Source organism: Aethalodelphis obliquidens, unplaced genomic scaffold (genome assembly GCF_003676395.1).
Source record: "Aethalodelphis obliquidens isolate GAN/ISIS:26980383/991018 unplaced genomic scaffold, ASM367639v1 scaffold3, whole genome shotgun sequence".
NCBI lineage: Eukaryota > Metazoa > Chordata > Mammalia > Artiodactyla > Delphinidae > Aethalodelphis > Aethalodelphis obliquidens.
The window spans coordinates 8,914,226-8,934,899 of record NW_020837947.1 but is presented as its reverse complement, the minus strand read 5'-3'; the positions used below and the strand labels follow the sequence as shown (position 1 = coordinate 8,934,899).

The following is a 20,674-nucleotide window of genomic DNA, read 5'->3' as shown; positions in this document are numbered from 1 at the left end:
GGTATTTTTTTTTTTGTGGCCGCATTGGGTCTTTGTTGCTGCGTGCGGGCTATCTCTTAGTTGGTCTTAGTTATGGCGAGCGGGGGTTACTGTTAGTTGCAGTGCGCGGGCTTCTCATTGCGGTGCGCAGGCTTCTCATTGCGGTGGCCTCTCTTGTTGCGGAGCACGGGCCCTAGGTGCGTGGGCTTCAGTAGTTGTGGCCCGTGGGCTCATTAGTTGTGGCACACGGGCTTAGTTGCTCCGTGGCATGTGGGATCTTCCCAGACCAGGGCTTGAACCTCTGTCCCCTGCATTGGCAGGTGGATTTTTAACCACTGCGCCACCAGGGAAGCCCTGTGTAATTGCTGTTAACTTATTAGCTTTGTAGTCATATTTCATTGACACTTATTCTTTAAAATATGTTGAGACTCAACCTTACATGGTAATTTTTTTTAATGTTCTTTTGTGCTTGAGAAGAATATGCATTCTCTGAATAGGATACAAGATTCTCTATTTGTTCATTAAGACAAAGTTTGTTAATTGTGACATTAACATCTTCTAAATGTTTACTTTTTTTTCCCCCCAGCTTGATTTATAAGTAATTGAGGGAGCTAATTGAACTCTTGTATTTTGATGGTGGGTAACTAATTTCTCCCCATCACTTTTTGCTTTGTGTATTTCAACGTTATTTCATTTTGAGTTTTATCAGGTTAGAGTTGTGATGTGCACCTGGTGAATAGGACTGTTGATCACTCTGTGGCTAGGTCTCTTCTTTGCTCCATGTTAACTACTTTTGCCTTAAAATGTATTTTGTTTGATATTAATAGAGTAACCCTAGCTTTCTTTTCGTTTCTGTATACATAACATATCTTCTTTTAAAAATCCTTTTCTTTGGGCTTCCCTGGTGGCACAGTGGTTGAGAGTCTGCCTGCCAATGCAGGGGACACGGGTTTGTGCCCCGGTCTGGGAGGATCCCACATGCTGCAGAGCGGCTGGGCCCGTGAGCCATGGCCACTGAGCCTGTGCGTCCGGAGCCTGTGCTCCGCAACGGGAGAGGCCACAACAGTGAGAGGCCCACATACCGAAAAAAAAAAAAAAAAATCCTTTTCTTTTTTAAATTATTATTATTATTTTTAACATCTTTATTGGAGTATAATTGCTTTACAATGGTGTGTTAGTTTCTGCTTTATAACAAACTGAATCAGTTATACATATACATATGTCCCCATATCTCTGCCCTCTTGCATCTCCCTCCCTCCCACCCTCCCAATCCCACCCCTCTAGGTGGTCACAAAACACTGAGTTGATCTCCCTGTGCTATGTGGCTGCTTCTCACTAGCTATCTATTTTACATTTGGTAGTGTGTGTATGTCCATGCCACTCTCTCACTTTAAAATCCTTTTATTTTCATTCTTAACTTGATCTTAGGTTTTGGGTATGTCTCTTGTGAAAGCATTTAACTGTTTTTCTGGGTTTTTTTCCCTTTGGTGTAATCTGATACTCTTTGAACTGGCAAGACTAGGTCTTTTAATCATTGATGTGCTGTGATGACTAATATATTTGCATTTAACTTCTGTCTCTTGTTTTCATTTATTCTGCCTTTTGTTTGGTTTTCCTCTTTTCAGAGGACTGATTTGAATCCACTCCCACCTCCTCCATTTTTTCTGTCTTGTGACCCGGGATGTTGCATACTTTGTTTCTGGTCTTTCAGAGATTGCCCTTTACAATTCACCATGCTTACCTAAGCTAATCAAGTGTAAAGTTAACTAGTGTTTTAACTTTCTGAACATTATAAGGGCCTTAGGGTATAGCTCTGATCATTCTTCTTTTCACCCAATTGTCTTTTTTTTCTTTTTTTAGTTTTCTATTTCCCCCTTCAAATAGACACAGGTCAGTGGTTAATCACAGGGGCTAGAAACCTACAGCCTGTTTGAACCCCAGTTCTGCCACCTACCAGATGAGTGAAGTTGGGCAAAGTGCTTAACTTCCCTGTGCCTCAGTTTCCTCATCTGTAAAGTATGGACAGTAAAAGGACTTTTTTCCTGAGGCCAGGGGTTTTGAATGAGAAATGCAGTACCTATAGAGCGTTTAGAATTGTATCTGGTGGTTAGCAGGTGCTGTGTAAGTGTCTGCTATTATTGTTCTTTTTTGAAAAGACAGTGTTTAATTTTACCTACGTGTTTAACAATTTCTTTTTCATCATTTCTTCTTCTATCTTAGACTTTCCTTCTGAGTCACTCTCCTACCTGAAAAATATTCTTTAGAATTTATTTTGTGAGTTCAGCTGGTTTTAAAATTTAGCTTTTCCCCTTTTTAATCATCTTTGTTATTTAACTTTTAATTCTTAAAAGACAGTTTTTCTGGGTATATAATTCTGTGTTACATATCCAGAGTAGAATTCTATATTTTCTGTCAGTGCTTTGAAGATCTTAGTTCATTGATCTCTGCCATTGTTGCTGTTGAGATGTCTGTTCTCAGTCTGTCATTGCTCTGTAAGTCCCTGTCTCTTTGGCTCTGTGTTTTGCTAAAATGTACTCAGGTGTGGATTTGTTTTTTATTTATCTGCCTTGGTGTGTGTGTGTATATGTGTGTGTGTGTGTGTGTGTGTGTGTGTGTAGTGCTTCTTGTATCTGTGGATCTTTCATCAGTTCTGGCAAATTCTGTCATTATGTCTTCAGATATTTCTTTTCCATATTCTTTGTACTATCCTTTTGGAATTCCACTTAGATCTGTCCTCCTTTTCTCTTTATCTTTCCTTTATATTTATATCTCCTTGTGCCTCTGTACTACAGAAGCTTTCATGGGAGATTTCTTGGAGCTGTTAGATACAGTTCATTAATTCCTTTTTTGGCTGATGTCTCATATATTGCATTCTGTTTTAGTGATTAGGCTTTCCTTTTGTCTCTCTCTGGTCAATTTAGATAGTGTCTTATTGCTTGCTTTTTTATTCCTTTAAACATTTAACTATTTTATTTCTCCCTTCCTAATCTGGTGAGTTCAACTATATTGTTATGGATTTTCTGCCTGTTGGATCTGTCCATTTCTGATAGAGGGGTGTTGAAGACTCCAACTATGATAGTGGACTCATCTCTTTTTCCTTGCAGTGCTGTCACTTTTTGCCTGACGTAATTTGATGCTTTCTTGTTAGGTACATACACATTAAGGAGTATTACGTCTTCTTGGGGAATTGACTCCTTTATCATTATGTAAAGCCATTATTTATCCCTGATAATTTTCCTTATTCTGAAGTCCGCTGTGTCTGAAATTAATATTGGTTCTCCCACTTTTTAAATTTGTGTTAGCCTGGTATATCTTTCTCAGTAGATGTAGCTTTTAATCTATATGTGTCTTTATATATATATATATATATATATATTTTTTTTTTAATTTACTTGTCTTTTTTTAACATCTTTATTGGAGTGTAATTGCTTTACAATGGTGTGTTAGTTTCTGCTTTATAACAGAGTGAATCAGTTATACATATACATATGTCCCCATATCTCTTCCCTCTTGCGTCTCCATCCCTCCCACCCTCCCTATCCCACCCCTCTAGGTGGTCACAAACCACCGAGCTGATCTCCCTGTGCTGTGCAGCTGCTTCCCACTAGCTATCTGTTTTACTTTTGGTAGTGTATATATGTCCATGCCACTCTCGCACTTTGTCACAGCTTACCCTTCCCCCTCTCCATATCCTCAACTCCATTCTCTAGTAGGTCTGTGTCTTTATTCCCGTCTTACCCCTAGGTTCTTCATGACCTTTTTTTGTTGTTGTTGTTAGATTCCATATATATGTGTTAGCATACGGTATTTGTTTTCTCTTTCTGACTTACTTCACTCTGTATGACAGACTCTAGGTCCACCCACCTCACTACAAATAACTCAATTTCATTTCTTTTTATGGCTGAGTAATATTCCATTGTATATAGTGCCACATCTTCTTTATCCATTCATCTGTTGATGGTCATTTAGGTTGCTTCCATGTCCTGGCTATTGTAAATAGAGCTTCAATGAACATATTGGTACATGACTCCTTTTGAATTATGGTTAGCTCAGGGTATATACCCGGTAGTGGGATTGCTGGGTCATATGGTAGTTCTGTTTTTAGTTTTTTAAGGAACCTCCATATTGTTCTCCATAGTGGCTGCATCAATTTACATTCCCACCAACAGTGCAGGAGGGTTCCCTTTTCTCCACACCCTCTCCAGCATTTATTGTTTCTAGATTTTTTGATGATGGCCATTCTGACTGGTGTGAGATGATATCTCATTGTAGTTTTGATTTGCATTTCTCTAATGATTAGTGATGTTGAGCATTCTTTCATGTGTTTGTTGGCAATCTGTATATCTTCTTTGGAGAAGTGTCTACTTAGGTCTTCTGCCCATTTTTGGATTGGGTTGTTTGTTTTTTTGTTACTGAGCTGCATGAGCTGCTTGTAAATTTTGGAGATTAATCCTTTGTCAGTTGCTTCATTTGCAAATCTTTTCTCCCATTCTGAGGGTTGTCTTTTGGTCTTGTTTATGGTTTCCTTTGCTGTGCAAAAGCTTTGAAGTTTCATTAGGTCCCATTTGTTTATTTTTGTTTTTATTTCCATTTCTCTAGGAGGTGGGTCAAAAAGGATCTTGCTGTGATTTATGTCATAGAGTGTTCTGCCTGTGTTTTCCTCTAAGAGTTTTATAGTGTCTGGCTTTACATTTAGGTCTTTAATCCATTTTGAGTTTATTTTTGTGTATGGTGTTAGGAAGTGTTCTAATCTCATACTTTTACATGTAGCTGTCCAGTTTTCCCAGCACCACTTATTGAAGAGGCTGTCTTTTCTCCACTGTATATTCTTGCCTCTTTTAGCAAAGATAAGTTGACCATATGTGCATGGGTTTATCTCTGGGCTTTCTGTCCTGTTCCATTGATCTATATTTCTGTTTTTGTGCCGGTACCATACTGTCTTGATTACTGTAGCTTTGTAGTATAGTCTGAAGTCAGGGAGCCTGATTCCTCCAGCTCCATTTTTTGTTCTCAAGATTGCTTTGGCTATTCGGGGTCTTTTGTGTTTCCATACAAATTGTGAAATTTTTTGTTCTAGTTCTGTGAAAAATGCCAGTGGTAGTTTGATAAGGATTTCATTGAATCTGTAGATTACTTTGGGTAGTAGAGTCATTTTCACAATGTTGATTCTTCCAATCCAAGAACATGGTATATCTCTCCATCTATTTGTATCATCTTTAATTTCTTTCATCAGTGTCTTATAATTTTCTGCATACAGGTCTTTTGTCTCCTTAGGTAGGTTTATTCCTAGATATTTTATTCTTTTTGTTGCAGTGGTAAATGGGAGTGTTTTCTTAATTTCACGTTCAGATATTTCATCATTAGTGTATAGGAATGCCAGAGATTTCTGTGCATTAATTTTGTATCCTGACACTTTACCAAATTCATTGATTAGCTCTAGTAGTTTTCTGGTAGCATCTTTAGGATTCTCTATGTAGAGTATCATGTCATCTGCAAACAGTGACAGCTTTACTTTTTCCTTTCCGATTTGGATTCCTTTTATTTCTTTTTCTTCTCTGATTGCTGTGGCTAAAACTTCCAAAACTATGTTGAATAATAGTGGTGAGAGTGGGCAACCTTGTCCTGTTCCTGATCTTAGTGGAAATGGTTTCAGTTTTTCACCATTGAGGACGATGTTGGCTATGGGTTTGTCATACATGGCCTTTATTATGTTGAGGAAAGTTCCCTCTCTGCCTACTTTCTGCAGGGTTTTTATCATAAATGGATGTTGAATTTTGTTGAAAGCTTTCTCTGCATCTATTGAGATGATCATATGGTTTTTCTCTTTCAATTTGTTAAAATGGTGTATCATGTTGATTGATTTGTGTATATTGAAGAATCCTTGCATTCCTGGAATAAACCCCACTTGATCATGGTGTATGATCCTTTTAATGTGCTGTTGGATTCTGTTTGCTAGTATTTTGTTGAGGATTTTTGCATCTATGTTCATCAGTGATATTGGCCTGTAGTTTTCTTTCTTTGTGACATCTTTGTCTGGTTTTGGTATCAGGGTGATGGTGGTATGGTAGAATGAGTTTGGGAGTGTTCCTCCCTGTGCTATATTTTGGAAGAGTTTGAGAAGGATAGGTGTTAGCTCTTCTCTAAATGTTTGATAGAATTCGCCTGTGAAGCCATCTGGTCCTGGGCTTTTGTTTGTTGGAAGTTTTTAAATCACTGTTTCAATATCAGTGCTTGTGGTTGGTCTGTTCATATTTTCTATTTCTTCCTGATTCAGTCTCGGCAGGTTGTGCATTTCTAAGAATTTGTCCATTTCTTCCAGGTTGTCCATTTTATTGGCATAGAGGTGCTTGTAGTAATCTCTCATGATCCTTTGTATTTCTGCAGTGTCAGTTGTTACTTCTCCTTTTTCATTTCTAATTCTATTGATTTGAGTCTTCTCCCTTTTTTTCTTGATGAGTTTGGCTAATGGTTTATCAATTTTGTTTATCTTCTCAAAGAACCAGCTTTTAGTTTTATTGATCTTTGCTATCGTTTCCTTCATTTCTTTTTCATTTATTTCTGATCTGATCTTTATGATTTCTCTCCTTCTGCTAACTTTGGGGGGTTTTTGTTCTTCTTTCTCTAATTGCTTTAGATGCAAGGTTAGGTTGTTTATTTGAGATGTTTCCTGTTTCTTAAGGTAGGATTGTATAGCTATAAGCTTCCCTCTTAGAACTGCTTTTGATGCATTCCATAGCTTTTGGGTCATCGTGTCTCCATTGTCATTTGTTTCTAGGTATTTTTTTATTTCCTCTTTTATTTCTTCAGTGATCATTTCGTTATTAAGTAGTGTATTGTTTAGCCTCCATGTGTTTGTATTTTTTACAGATCTTTTCCTTTAATTGATATCTAGTCTCATAGCATTGTGGTCAGAAAAGATACTTGATAGGATTTCAGTTTTCTTAAATTTACCAAGGCTTGATTTGTGACCCAAGGTATGATCTATCCTGGAGAATGTTCCATGAGCACTTGAGAAAAATGTGTATTCTGTTGTTTTTGAATGGAATGTCCTATAAATATCAGTTAAGTCCATCTTGTTTAATGTGTCTTTTTTTTTTTTTTGCGGTATGCGGGCCTCTCACTGTTGTGGTCTTTCCTGTTGCGGAGCACAGGCTCCGGACGCGCAGGCTCAGTGGCCATGGCTCACAGGCCTAGCCGCACCGTGGCATGTGGGATCCTCCTGGACCGGGGCACGAACCCGCATCCCCTGCATCGGCAGGCGGACTCTCAACCACTGCACCACCAGGGAAGCCTGATGTGTCATTTAAAGCTTTTGTTTCCTTATTTATTTTCATTTTGGATATTCTGTCCATTGGTGAAAGTGGGGTGTTAAAGTCCCCTACTATGATTGTGTTACTGTCAATTTCCCTTTTTATGTCTGTTAACATTTGCCTTATGTATTGAGGTGCTCCTATGTTGGGTGCGTAAATATTTACAGTTGTTATATCTTCTTCTTGGATTGATCCGTTGATCATTATGTAGTGTCCTTCTTTGTCTCTTGTAATAGTGTTTATTTTAAAGTCTATTTTGTCTGATATGAGAATTGCTACTCCAGCTTTCTTTTGATTTCCCTGTGCATGGAATATCTTTTTCCATCCTCTCACTTTCAGTCTGTATGTGTCCTTAGGTCAAGTTGGTCTGTTGTAGACAGCATATATATGGGTCTTGGTTTTGTATCCATTCAGCCAGTCTGTGTCTTTTGGTTGGAGCATTTAATCCATTTACATTTAGAGTGTAATTATTGATATGAATGTTCCTATTCCCATTTTCTAAATTGTTTTGGGTTTGTTATTGTAGGTCTTTTCCTTTTCTGGTGCTTCTTGCCTAGAGAAGTTCCTTTAGCATTTGTTGTAAAGCTGGTTTGGTAGTGCTGAACTCTCTTAGCTTTTGCTTGTCTGTAAAGGTTTTAATTTCTCTGTCAAATCTGAATGAGATCCTTGCTGGGTAGAGTAATCTTGGTTGTAGGTGTTCCCCTTTCATCACTTTAAATATGTCCTGCCACTTGCTTCTGGCTTGCAGAGTTTCTGCTGAAAGATCAGCTGTTAACCTTATGGGGATTCCCTTGTATGTTATTTGTTGCTTTTCCCTTGCTGCTTTTAATGTACTTTTTTGTATTTAATTTTTGATAGTTTGTTTAATGTGTGTCTTGGCGTGTTTCTCCTTGGGTTTATCCTGTTTGGGACTCTCTGTGCTTGCTGGACTTGATTAACTATTTCCTTTCCCATATTAGGGAAGTTTTCAACTCTAATCTCTTCAAATATTTTCTCAGTCCCTTTCTCTTTCTCTTTTTCTTCTGGATCCCCTATAATTCGAATGTTGGTGTGTTTAATGTTGTCCCAGAGGTCTCTGAGACTGTCCTCAGTTCTTTTCATTCTTTTTTCTTTATTCTGCTCTGCAGTAGTTATTTCCACTATTTTATCTTCCAGGTCACGTATCTGTTCTTCTGCCTCAGTTATTCTGCTATTGATTCCTTGTAGAGAATTTTTAATTTCATTTATTGTGTTGTTCACCATTGTTTGTTTGCTCTGAAGTTCTTCTAGGTGTTTGTTAAGTATTTCTTGTATTTTCTCCATTGTATTTCCAAGATTTTGGATCACGTTTACTGTCATTACTCTGAATTGTTTTTCATGTAGACTGCCTATTTCCTCTTCATTTGTTAGGTCTGGTGGGTTTTTACCTTGCTCCTTCATCTGCTGTGTGTTTGTCTGTCTTCTCATTTTGCTTAACTTACTGTGTTGGGGGTCTCCTTTTCACAGTCTGCAGGTTCATAGTTCCCATTGTTTTTGGTGTCTGCCTCCAGTGGATAAGGTTGGTTCAGTGGGTGGTTTAGGCTTCCTGGCAGGACCGTGTCTGGTGATGTGTTTCGGGGTGTCTGTGAACTTATTATGATGTTAGGCAGCCTCTCTGCTAATGGGTGGTGTTGTGTTCCTGTCTTGCTAGTTGTTTGGCATGGGGCGTCCAGCACTGGAGCTTGCTGGCCGTTGGGTAGAGCTGGGTTTTAGCATTGAGATGGAGATCTCTGGGAGAGCTCTCGCCTATTGATACTATATGGGGCCGGGAGGTCTCTGGTGGACCAAAGTCCTGAACTCGGCTCTCCCACCTCAGGCTCAGGCCTGACAGCCGGCCCGAGCACCAAGACCCTGTCAGCCACATGGCTGGGGAAGATGGGCTATGAGTTGGGTGTCAGCCACTGCCCTGTTGTAGCTCTGTCTCAGCTGTCTCCAAAGGTCAGCCAGATACATTGGGCTATTCCACCATTCCTCAGAACTTGCACCTGCCAGTCTGGGATCTCCTGATACTCTTCACTGAAATATGCTGCATTCATGGTGGTGAGAGATATGCTAGTAGTGTTGGTTATCTTCACTTCAGAGACTGGGACAGTCTGAGCCTTCATGTGGCCAAGTCAGGAGCACCTGGCCAGTGGTCCCAAAGGGATAACATGTCAGAATCCAAGAAGGCTTTTTGCAGCTCCCGAGCAGTGGTCCCAAGCAGCCACTCCGCTCAGGTGCAGCACTCTGACCAGGGGACTCGGTGGGACCCTCAAACGAGGATTTCTGCTGGCCTTAGAGCCTGACTCGCCCACCCAGGCAAGGAGCTGAGGAGAGCGTCTCCCGGCCCCGTCTCACCAGAGGAGCGGACACCTGGAAGCTCACCACAGTATTTTAACGTCTAAGTTTCCAGTGTGGATTCATTCTCAGAAGTATCTAGTTCCCACTCTTTTAAACTTGTAATCAGTCTGTTTGTCTTGCAGCCTCCATGCTCTCCTGTCTCTGTACAGATAATTAGATGTTCATGTTCTTAGAAATGGCTGTAGAAATCAGGCACAGAGAGTAAATAGGAGTAACCTTCCCTGAGAATGTATCTCTTTGCTGTTCTCTGAACACAGCAGTGGACCGCAGTCCTCTCCCTGAATTCTTGCAGTTGCATGGGCTGCAGTGCCTGGGGGCCTCAGGCTTTCAGAAGGCCCAGATCTGAATGGTTGGTGTTGGTGACCACTTGGTGGTTTGTGAAGAGAACCTCATTCAGTCAGCATTCAGTTTCCCTTTTTCGTAGGCGCCTGTTTGGGACTCTGAACCATACTTAATACAGTGTTGAACACTTCATTAAATGCATTACTGGTGGGTACTGCAGGTGAGATAAAAACTGGAGTTCGGGTGTTTGTGGTTTAGTAGGTATGGTGGGTTATACTGAAAAATAGCTGTACTATGAGCAGAGAAGACCCTTGCCATGTGAGTCTGGGCAGTGCTTCTGTGTACTACGAGCATCTAAAGGAGCTAGTGCTGTTCGGAATAGGACAGCTTTTCTGTGGGAAGCGTCTCTAAGATTTACAGTCAACAGGAAAGTGATGTGACACTCACACAATTGTAGTAAGATTGCATCTTTTGAATAAGCCTGGGTATCACCATGCATATGTGTCTTTAGTTATTATCTCACTAGCATGTTTTGAGAATTAAGATCTAGAGAATACCACGATAAAATATGTTAAATCATTATTAAACTCCATTATCTTTGCAGTGGTGTTGTAGATGTTTCATGTGTGTAGCTGTTTCCCTGCATATGTAGGTAGTAGCCAAGTGACAGTTGATTGCTGGCAGTGTCCGGACCTTCTCGCCCTCTCTTCCTGCCCCCTAGGCTGTTTGACATTGATTTTTTTAAAAAATAAGTGTGGTTGTTTTATAATATTATATTAGTTTCAGGTGTACAGCATAGTGATTCAGTGTTTTTATAGACTATATTCCATATAAAGTTATAAAATAATGGCTGTATTTCCCTGAGCTGTACAATATATCCTTATTACTTATCTATTTTATACATAGTGGTTTGTACCTCACAGTCCCCTACCCTTCTTTTGCCCCTCCCCCTTACCTCTCCCCACTGGTAAATAGTTTTCTATATCTGTGAGTCTGTTTCTGTTTTGTTGTACACATTCAATTGTTTTATTTTTTAGATTCTGCTTATAAGTGATAACATACACCGTATTTGTCTTTCTCTGACTTATTTCACTAAGCGTAATACTCTCTAGGTCCATCTGAGAATATCCCTACCTTTAAAGGCAGTCTTGGAAGGCAGATTTGAACTAGCCTCCAGGCAGCTATCGAAACTAATTAGGAGCCAGTTAAAACTCCCTTGATGTTTGTGGGTTGTGGAAAATTCCCCAGGGAAAGGAGTGACTGTAATTAGAGGCAGGTCAGTGTAGTTACTTTCAAATGTGGAGGTCTTCCCTGGTGGCGCAGTGGTTGAGAGTCCACCTGCCGATGCGGGGGACGCGGGTTCGTGCCCCAATCCGGGAAGATCCCACATGCCGCGGAGCGGCTGGGCCCGTGAGCCATGGCCACTGAGCCTGCGCATCTGGAGCCCTGTGCTCCGCAACGGGAGAGGCCACAACAGTGAGAGGCCCGCGTACCGCAAAAGAAAAAAAAAAAAAAAGAAAAGAAATGTGGAGTTCAGGACCTGTTGTTGTCTGTGGAAAGGAGGCATCAGGGGAGCCCCGGTGCGGCAGCAGCCACCCTCCCTCCACCCTCACGTGGAGCCCAGCCCAGGACAGCAGGTGTGCTTAATTTACATTACCAATCAGCAAAACTCATGTTTATATCCTTTTCTTTGCTCAAACCTGCAAACAACTCTGTAGTCAAAAGCTTAGATTGTTGGGAATATTTTATTCAAAAGTTTCTACTTTGTTTTTTTTCCTGTTTTGCATTTATCTAACAACATCTATGTATTTTTTCCTAAAATCTACTCTCCGCTTCTCATCTCAGTCTTCTGCCTAACTACTGTATAAATTTTTATCCTTTAGAAAGAAATAGAGCTTTATTCTGAAATTTTCTTATATCCATTTGTTACTCCTAATATGTTTTTTCCTTGTGGATACTTTCTTAGCTTGAGAATTAAAATAGCATTTTTGATACTTTTTTGGGATTTTCTAGATTCAGAGAGTACTCATTAAGGTTGTATATAATAACTACAAAAACTCTCTTAATAATTGATTTAAATTATCAAAAAACCCCAGAGAACTGATGCCTAATATAGTTCACAGTGCGTTAAACCTGCTTATTGTGAGATGTACCATCCATGTAGAAGAATATGTCAGACATAGAGGTGTAGTAAAGAATAATTATGGAGTGAACACCCCATAACTACCACCCAGATCAAGACATGGAATATATGGAATATTGCTAGCGTCCCAGCAGTACCACTGTGTGCGCCCTCCCCAGGCACAGTTTCCAGCCCCCTCTCCCCTTTCAGGTGACTACTAAAACAAGTGACAAATGCATTTTTATTCCCCCCAATAGTAAATTTTATCCATGTTGGTGGAAAGTAGGAATCAGGTAAAACAGAATAACCTGTAGTGAAATAACTTTAGTTAGAAAACAGAATATCTAACCGGGGGCAAGAGGGGCAGCAAGTGCAGCACAGGGGCCTCCTGCATAATAGATGTTCAGTTAACATTTGTTGGTCGATTAATCCAGGAGTGCCTGTAATTAGTACAGAATTTTCTTGATGATGTACAATTCTGTCCCTAAGTTGTACTTTCCCAAATTCTCGGGCTCCTAATTTGCCATTAGGACTGGATAGTATGGGAAGTTAGAGTGTGAGGCATCTTACATGTTTACTGTCTCCTAGATCGCTGTCAGGTTATTAATTCAATCAGGCACATGTATTATTTGCTTTAAGATTGTAATCTTCTAAAAGCAGATTATAGTAGAATTGATAGAATAGAATAGATTTTTCAGTGATTTACTATAGGAATAGTCTGAAAATAAGCTGTAATTAACAGAAGCAGGTTTGGGCCAGAATTCAGAGGTTAGCATTGTTTCTTCCTAATGAAAGCCTCCAAGGATGGCTCATGGGCCTGTATTACAGTTTTAGGGTAAAAAACATCATAATGCCAAACTGAGTATTTACTTTCAGTCTGTTATCAAAAAACTTTGTATGAATAGTTGCTTTTCTCACCTGATTTTAAAAATTGAGGTGAGATATACGTAACAAAATTTACCATTTTTATCATTTTTAAGTGTACAATTCAATGGCCTTAATAGAAGTACATTCACGTTATTATGCAGCCCTCACCACTGTCCATCTCCAAAATTTTTTCATCATCCCAAACTGCAACTCTGTACCCATTCAATAATGACTCTCCTGTCTCCCCGCCCCCAGCCCCTCACAGCCACCATTTCTGCTGTCTCTATGAAGTTGGCTACTCTAAATACTTCATATAAGTGGAATCATACTTACATGTATTTGTCCTTCTGTGTCTGGCTTATTCCACTCAGCACAATGTCTTCAAGCTTCATCCATGTTGCAGCATGTGTCAGACAGAATTTCAGTTTTTTTAAGGCTGAATAATATTGTATGTTTTTCCACATTTTGTTTACTCATTCATCTGTCTGAGGACACTTGGGTTCCTTACACCTTTTGGCTATTGTGAATAGTGCTGCTTTGAACATGGATGTGCAAATATCTGTTCCGAGCCCTGCTTTCAGTTGAATAGTTGCTTTTTAATCTTTTTATACCAAACACCTTTACTAGTGTTGATTTGACAGTCAGCTTCCCTCAGAAACTAGTTAATCAGTTAGAGCCTTATTTTCTCATCCTCATGAGAAAATAAGACAGAAGGGAAGTATCCAACATCACCTATTTCTATTAACGGTAGCACTAAGATAGGCACCAGCCTTTCAGTAATTAGGAGACTATGATGGTAGTTTTTTTGTTGTTAGATTTTTGTGTCTGTTATCCATTTGAGAAATAATAAAGGAGCATGTCATTTTTCCTTAAATGATCTGCCTTATTTTGTCTAGCGTATATGGCACTCTGTAATTTTAAAAGTTTGATTAAAAACCATTAGCAGCGTATATAAAATGAAATACTTTTGTCTATGCTTTTACTATGGAAATTTATCCTACATACTTTATTTCAACAGTTATTTAAGGCTTATATTCTGGAGAGTTAGCATATGTCAGTGTTTTGTAACCTTTCTGGTTTTAGGGCCCCTTTGTAGTCTCAAAAATTATTGAAGTCCGAAAAGAGCTTTTGATTATGTGGGTGTTAGCTCTTGATATTTACCATATTAGAAATTAAAACTGAGAAATTAAAAAAAAATTACTAATTCATTTAAAAACAATAAACCTATAAATATTATAAATAATATATTTTTTATGAAAAATGACTATTTTCTGACTAAAAAAGTTACTGAGAAGAGTAGCATTATTTTACATTTTGGTAAAATATCTTTAATGTCTGACTTATTGAAACGATAGTTGAATTCCCATTATGCTTCTGCATTCAGTGTTACAATATGCTGTTTTTGTTGAAATGTCTGAAGAAAATCTGACCTCACACAGATACGTAGCTGGAAAAGGGAAGAGTATTTTAATAGTCTTTTCAGCTAATCATGAATATTTTTCTTTGATACTGTACTAAACTCAACAAATGGTAGTTTCTTAAAGGTTAGTAGCAATGTAGAATTTTAAATATATCAGTGACTTTTTTGTACTTCGTTATATTAAAATCCATTTGTCTTTCTTGCACCTTGAATGGCTCTGTCAAGCATAATTGGTATCATCATTCACTGGTCATTTGAAGAGTATTGCTTCAGCAAATTATGCGAATCTTCCGACTATTGACACACTATGAAATATACTGTCAGAAATTCACATTTATTAATATCAGCTTCTGTTGCTTGCAGAGTGTCTTTAAATCTTGGGGAGCTATCAAGCTCATAGTGATAGATGCTGGTTTTCCCACAATTCTAATTTTAACTTGAAAGCTCTACTTTTATTATCAGCAACAAATACCATCAGCTGTTTTCTTTAAAGTGACAGCTCACTTTGTTCACATTAGAGAGAAATGTCTGCCAAAGACCCAAGCCTAAATGACCATAATTTGTCATTCATTCTTTCCAGTAAACATGGCATTTCATGAAAAAGCAGTTTGCTCAGCCCATAACTTAAACTATAGCACAAGTGCTTTTTCTTAGGATTACCACTGTGGTGCTATAGTCAGCAGAAGTGCTATGTGTGTATTTACTGTTTGAAACACAGAATATTAAACAACCATGTCCTCAAGGGGTGAGATTTAATAAATTAATAATTTTTACTGCTGCACTAAGAACTTTTTTTATTTTTAATATTTATTTATTTACTTGGCTGTGCCGGGTCTTAGTTGCGGCGTGCGGGATCTTCAGTTGCGGCATGTAGGATCTAGTTCCCTGACCAGGGATCGAACCTGGGCCCCCCTGTTAAGACTCTGGGAGCGCAGAGTCTTAACTGCTGGATCACCAGAGAAGTCCCAAGAACATTCTTAAGTGAAGCTGGCATTTAAAAAACTCTGATGAGCACTGGTGCTGGCTGGTGCTGGGCCTTTATTTGTGTCACAGAGCTGGCTGATAGTTTGACCCACTGTTGCTGTCGCACCGTTGATAGAAATTGTCAATGCAGTGAAGAAGACAAATAATGTCTTAGTTTTATTTTGAAAATAATTTTGACGTTATAGACCCCTCTCCCTCCAGGACAGCGTGAGGGAACTGATGGTTCACATTGTCGTGTGTAATGTGGGTGCTTTAGTAAGCGTGGCTTATGCTCTTAAATAGTTTAAACCCTGTGTATATATTGCTGGGTCTTGAGAAGTCGCTTTTGCTTTTCCCCTCTGTGGTGCTGTCCCCAGGCCAGGGTAGAGACTAAGGGAGTATTATACAGTGACATTAGAATTTCAGGAGGAAGGACATGGCACAATTTGAATTTTATAGCATTTGTTTTCACTTTTTCCACTCGGGTACAAGTGCTTCCTGAGAGAATCTGTTTTGATTTTAGACCCATAGGAAGTATATGTCCTGTGACTCATCTGAATTAGGGTATCTCCAGGAAATTATCTGTAGCTGCTGCCTTGCCCCCGCCTGCATCCTCTTACAGACTTTTACTGAGTAACTTGTTTGTGCTAAGCTCCTTGCCAGGGACGAGAAGGGTAGGCTCCCAGCCTCTAGACGCAGCGAGAGGAAGACTGTTGCACGGGTTAGTACGGAGTCTCTGGGAAGCTTCATGGGAGAGGGGGTGTTCGGTGGGTGTTAGAGGGGGTGTGGGCTGGCTGGGCAAAGGAGCAGCAGGTGTGGAGACATGAAGGAGAGGGGGCGCTCAGTACTTGGGGACATGGTTCAGGGAGTGGCCAGAGGGCGACGGCTGCAGCACAGGCTGGACGTGGAGGCTGTGGCAGAAGAGGACAGGTTGAAATCACATCCTAAGGGGTCTTGCTGGGACTTGATCTCATAGGCCAGTGGTTCTCAAAGCTGGTCCCAGACCAGCAGTGTTAGCGTCTCTCAGGAGCTTGTTAGAAATGCAAATACCGAGGCCCAGCCCTTGACCTTCCGTGTCAGGTATTTGGGGGTGGGGGTGGGCTGTCCGTTTCAGCTAGCTCTCTGGGGTGGGGGTGGGGTGGGGGTGGGAGACTGCCTGGGCGGGGCGAGAACAGTCCAGGCTCTCGGGGCAGCCTTGAATTTTAGAAAGATCGCTCTGAGGGTCCTCTGGAAGGTGGGGTGGTGTGGGGAAGTTAGGGATCAAGTTGTCCAGTGTCTTTGCGGATGTGATGTGGGCCTGGACTGAAGGCAGCAGGAAGGAAGAGGGGGTGGGTTTGCTGGAGGTAGATTCTCTAGGACTGTATTCTGGTAGACGATGTAAAAGCCGAGAAGACAGCTGTGCCTTGCTGTGACCTGCCGGCAGTTAAAGGCCTTTGCTGCCTTGTGTCTTCAGGGATTATTTTTTACTGAAAGTGAAAACATCAATTCAGAGAACTTGCCTGAGGCTCTCCTGCCTCCTCTTTGAAGATGCCTGCCGAACTCAGGCTGATGACCTCTGGGTGGTAAAGGTGCACCTTCAGGGCTCACGGTCCTAGGAAGGACAGTCTTAGGTGTTATTTCATGCACTATGCACAGCTGCGGGCAAATTTAGTAAATGGTACCTGGCGCTCAGACGCCTCATGTTGCCTGTTGTCTGTAAGTTGGCGAGGAGCACCCTTTTACTATTCGAATTTTACCAGTCAGTTGCTCCATTTGATATATGTAAGTGTCCAGACGGGTCTCTGATTTCAGTTACAGTGATTATGATGTTATTATATGATATTCATATGTTCATGCAAAAAGGTGTATTAGAACCGTTATTCTTCAATATTTTAAAGTTCTTTTTTTTTATGTCCTATTTTGTTTTACAGATTTGTAAGACTCCAGGGCCTTCAAGCTGTGATTAATCCCATGGTTCCTGAAATGACTGGGAAAGCAGACGTTTTGTGTGCCAGTTGAAGAGTGTATGTCCATGTATATTTAAAACCTTCTTTCTGTGCACACACCTTTACACGAGAAGGCAGGCTCATTCTTGTGTGCACTTGAAGAGTTTTACAACTGATGAAAATTAATTTAAGAATCAGATGGAGCAACTTGACACCACTGGGCTTGGGAGCCCGGGGAGAAAAATACATCAGTAATGGCCAGTTTTCCATATGGTCTTCACGGGTGAAGAAGGTTTGCAAAAAGAAGAAAAAAAAACTTGCACAGATTAGGCCTCAAAAATACCTCTCCAGTTTAAAGAAGGAACTAAGTGAGAAGGTGACTGAGGGAGAAGTGTGATTTCAAGCATCGCAGAGGGGAGCATGCAGTGCTTTTTGCACTTTATTTTTCAGTGGGTCTGGTGATTTGGACAGAGGTGAAAATTCTGGACCGAAGAGTGGCTCTTACTGTGTGGTTATGACTGGAGGGAAGCCAGTTAGGGTATGATGGGACAAGTTTGAACAGTGAACTGATTCCTTTGCCTTTTTTCAGTTAACTGTATTCCAGAAATTTTAATTTATTACTTCCCTTTTCCTTTCCTATACCTATAGGATAATACCTTAAGGTAGCAGTTGAAACTGATAATTACAAACTAATTATCAAGGAGCATCCGAGTAAAGCTTCTTTCCCTGGACTGTGCACGTGGCATTTGGAGACGGTCTCTGGAGGTGATCAGGAAGGTGCCCGTCAGCCGAACATGGTCGCTTTGTAGGGAGACAGTGGGGAGGAAGCTGACTCTCACCTGTGTTTTCCGTTTTAAGGGATTCTCTTCCGTGTTGAGGCTAGGAATCTTTGTATATAAGAGGAAGGCTACTTGATGGACTTAATTCTGAGATTAGTTTTTTTCCTTCAAGATGGAAAAGTATGTAATCTTTACGAGTGGAAAGGGGAGAAGTGACTAGGGTAGGAAGGGAGGAGACACAGCCTGCAGCCCAGCTTGGCTCCCATTTGCCAGCAGGAGTATTTAGGATTCGCGGGGGGCCCACACTCAGACTCCCTCCCGTGAGAGCTTTAGAGCCTTCTGGCTCTGCTGAGGGAAGGGGCTTTCTCACCCGCCTCTATGGCACCGAGGGGTGCGTCGGCCTGCAGAGGGGCCCTCCCCGGGGACGCAGCCACCTGCTGGGAAGCCAGGTTGGCCTTCAAAGTTGGAGGTTTCTGGTTCTGAACAGTGGGGAAAGAGTCCTTTTTTCTCCTAAAATTTGGACTGCTGTCTGCACAAACTCTGGTCTGTTTTGCACGGTTTGTGTGCCTTTTTTTCCCTTTATGCAATCTTTTTCAGCTTTAGCAGCAGAGATTTGTCTAGTTGCGAAAACAAGCCAGAGGGTGGCTTCAGAAGGAAGATGATCCCCATGTATTCTGTCTCTGCATCTGAGCTTTTGAAGAGAAGATTCCAGCTCGAGGGATTCTCAAAGCCTTAAGTTACTTGAAATCTATGTATTTGCAGCCCTTTGTCTCTGGAATCACATTACACTAAACTGGAATCTCAGGCTGAATAAGAAGAACCAAGTTGAGTGAAAAGAAGAACACTCAGTTTCTTTATCACCACTTGTTAACAATGCTCTTTCTCCAAAGGGTCAGCCCCCTCTTCCTCTGAGGACTTGAACATAAAAATGGACCCCACGTTGTTTTTAAGCATTACCTTTTCTTAGCGGACTGCCGTCATCTTTTCTAGAGGAATTTTTTCACTATGCATTTGGTGGATCTTTATAAAATACTGACCTTCTAATTAGAACCGGGTCAGTCTTAAAAGGGGGTCAGGGAAAACAGCGCAAGCCAACCACAAAAATAACATCGATCTGTCAGTGGAAGCAATTTTTCAGCATTCAGCATTACTTTTTAAGTAAAACGGTTCTTCAAAAAAAAGTATGTATGCAGCGGTGGAGCATGGGCCTGTCCTGTGCAGTGACTCCAACATCCTCTGCCTGTCCTGGAAGGGCCGCGTCCCCAAGAGTGAGAAGGAGAAGCCCGTGTGCAGAAGGCGCTACTACGAGGAGGGCTGGCTGGCCACGGGTAACGGGCGCGGCGTTGTTGGCGTGACCTTCACCTCCAGCCACTGCCGCCGGGACAGGAACACTCCGCAGAGAATCAACTTCAACCTTCGGGGCCACAACAGCGAGGTGAGCGGGCTTCTGTTTCCCTTTTGGTCTGGTCACTAGCAGTGGATTTGAGCCCATCCTGCATGGATTCCAGTTTCTCAGACTTGCTGCTGAGGGAGACTTTTCAAACGTGAACCCTGTCTTGTGTGTGTGTCCCAGTCGGAGACACAGTTCCCGGCGGGCTGTGTCACCTCTCCAGCGTCCCTGGTCCTCCTCTCCCTGCGGTGGGTGGGCTGCCCCCTGGCAGGGACACCAGGGCGGCTTTCTGACCAGGTGTGAGGTTGGATGAGACGATCCTAACCTGCCTGTCATGCTCTGAGCCTTTATGGTCGCCTGTATCCATGGCAAAGAGTCACTGCCCCAGTGTCAGATGGGGAGTGCAGGCCATGGAAGTGGTGCTGGCTTGGCCGTGCACAGTTCACATCTGCATGCTTTGTGATGGTGTAACACCTAGCTTGTATTCTTGTAGTGGGAGGTAAACAAATGAATTAATTGGACAGAGGTGAAAGGAGTAATTGGACAAGAGTCATGGTTTTTCACATCTATGGGGTATATTCTGTTGAGGACATTATATATATATATGTATACATGCGTATAGATTCCTCTGGGCTTCTGAAACATAACCATGGTCATTATCTTTGAAATTCCTTCAACCAGCATTTAGTGAGCAGTGTGTTTACAAGAAGAGTTGTACTTGCATAGCGTGTTAACCATATTCATGCTTCACTGTTCACTAGTTTCTTATGAGGAATCCACCTTAAATTGTCACTAGATGGTTTTTGGTTAGTCGTTATAAAGGGGAAGAGTATTTTTGAAGGGTAGCATACAGTAAAGTGCATTAACCGTACGCATACGTACGTCTCAGTGATTATTTACATACGCAGTCACCCATGTAACCTTCCCCCAGATCAGGGTGTAGAACATTTCCAGGACCTCTCACAGGTACCTGCTGCCCCTTCCCAGGCCCTACAGCCCACTGAGAGGTGACCCAGACTCTGGCTGTGTCATCACAGATCAGTTGTGCCTGTGCTTGAACTTCATGTAAGTGGAATCATTCATTTTATTCTCTTTGTGTCTGGCTTCTTTCACTCAACATTGTGTCTGTGAGATTCATCCTTGTCGTGTGTGCTGTTAGTTTGTTCCTTTTAACTGATGTTAGTTTTCCACTGAAGGAGGACACCACAGTTTTTCCATTCCTCCATTCTTCAAATGGTGGGCATTTGGAATGCTTCCAGTTTCTTGCTGTCTTGGTGAA

At 41.2% G+C, this 20,674-nt stretch overlaps 1 protein-coding gene across 8 annotated transcripts in view; it reads left to right on the top strand.

Annotated features, from left to right (window-relative positions):
• TULP4 (TUB like protein 4) overlaps nucleotides 1-20,674 on the top strand; it is a 224,290-nt gene that overhangs the window by 39,917 nt on the left and 163,699 nt on the right. For all 8 annotated transcript variants that reach the window (XM_027082407.1, XM_027082412.1, XM_027082358.1 and 5 more), the window contains one exon: nucleotides 17,212-19,440. In XM_027082407.1, the coding sequence (XP_026938208.1) occupies nucleotides 19,189-19,440 (252 nt within the window). In that variant the 5' untranslated portion in view covers nucleotides 17,212-19,188. The remainder of the gene's footprint in view (nucleotides 1-17,211; nucleotides 19,441-20,674) is intronic.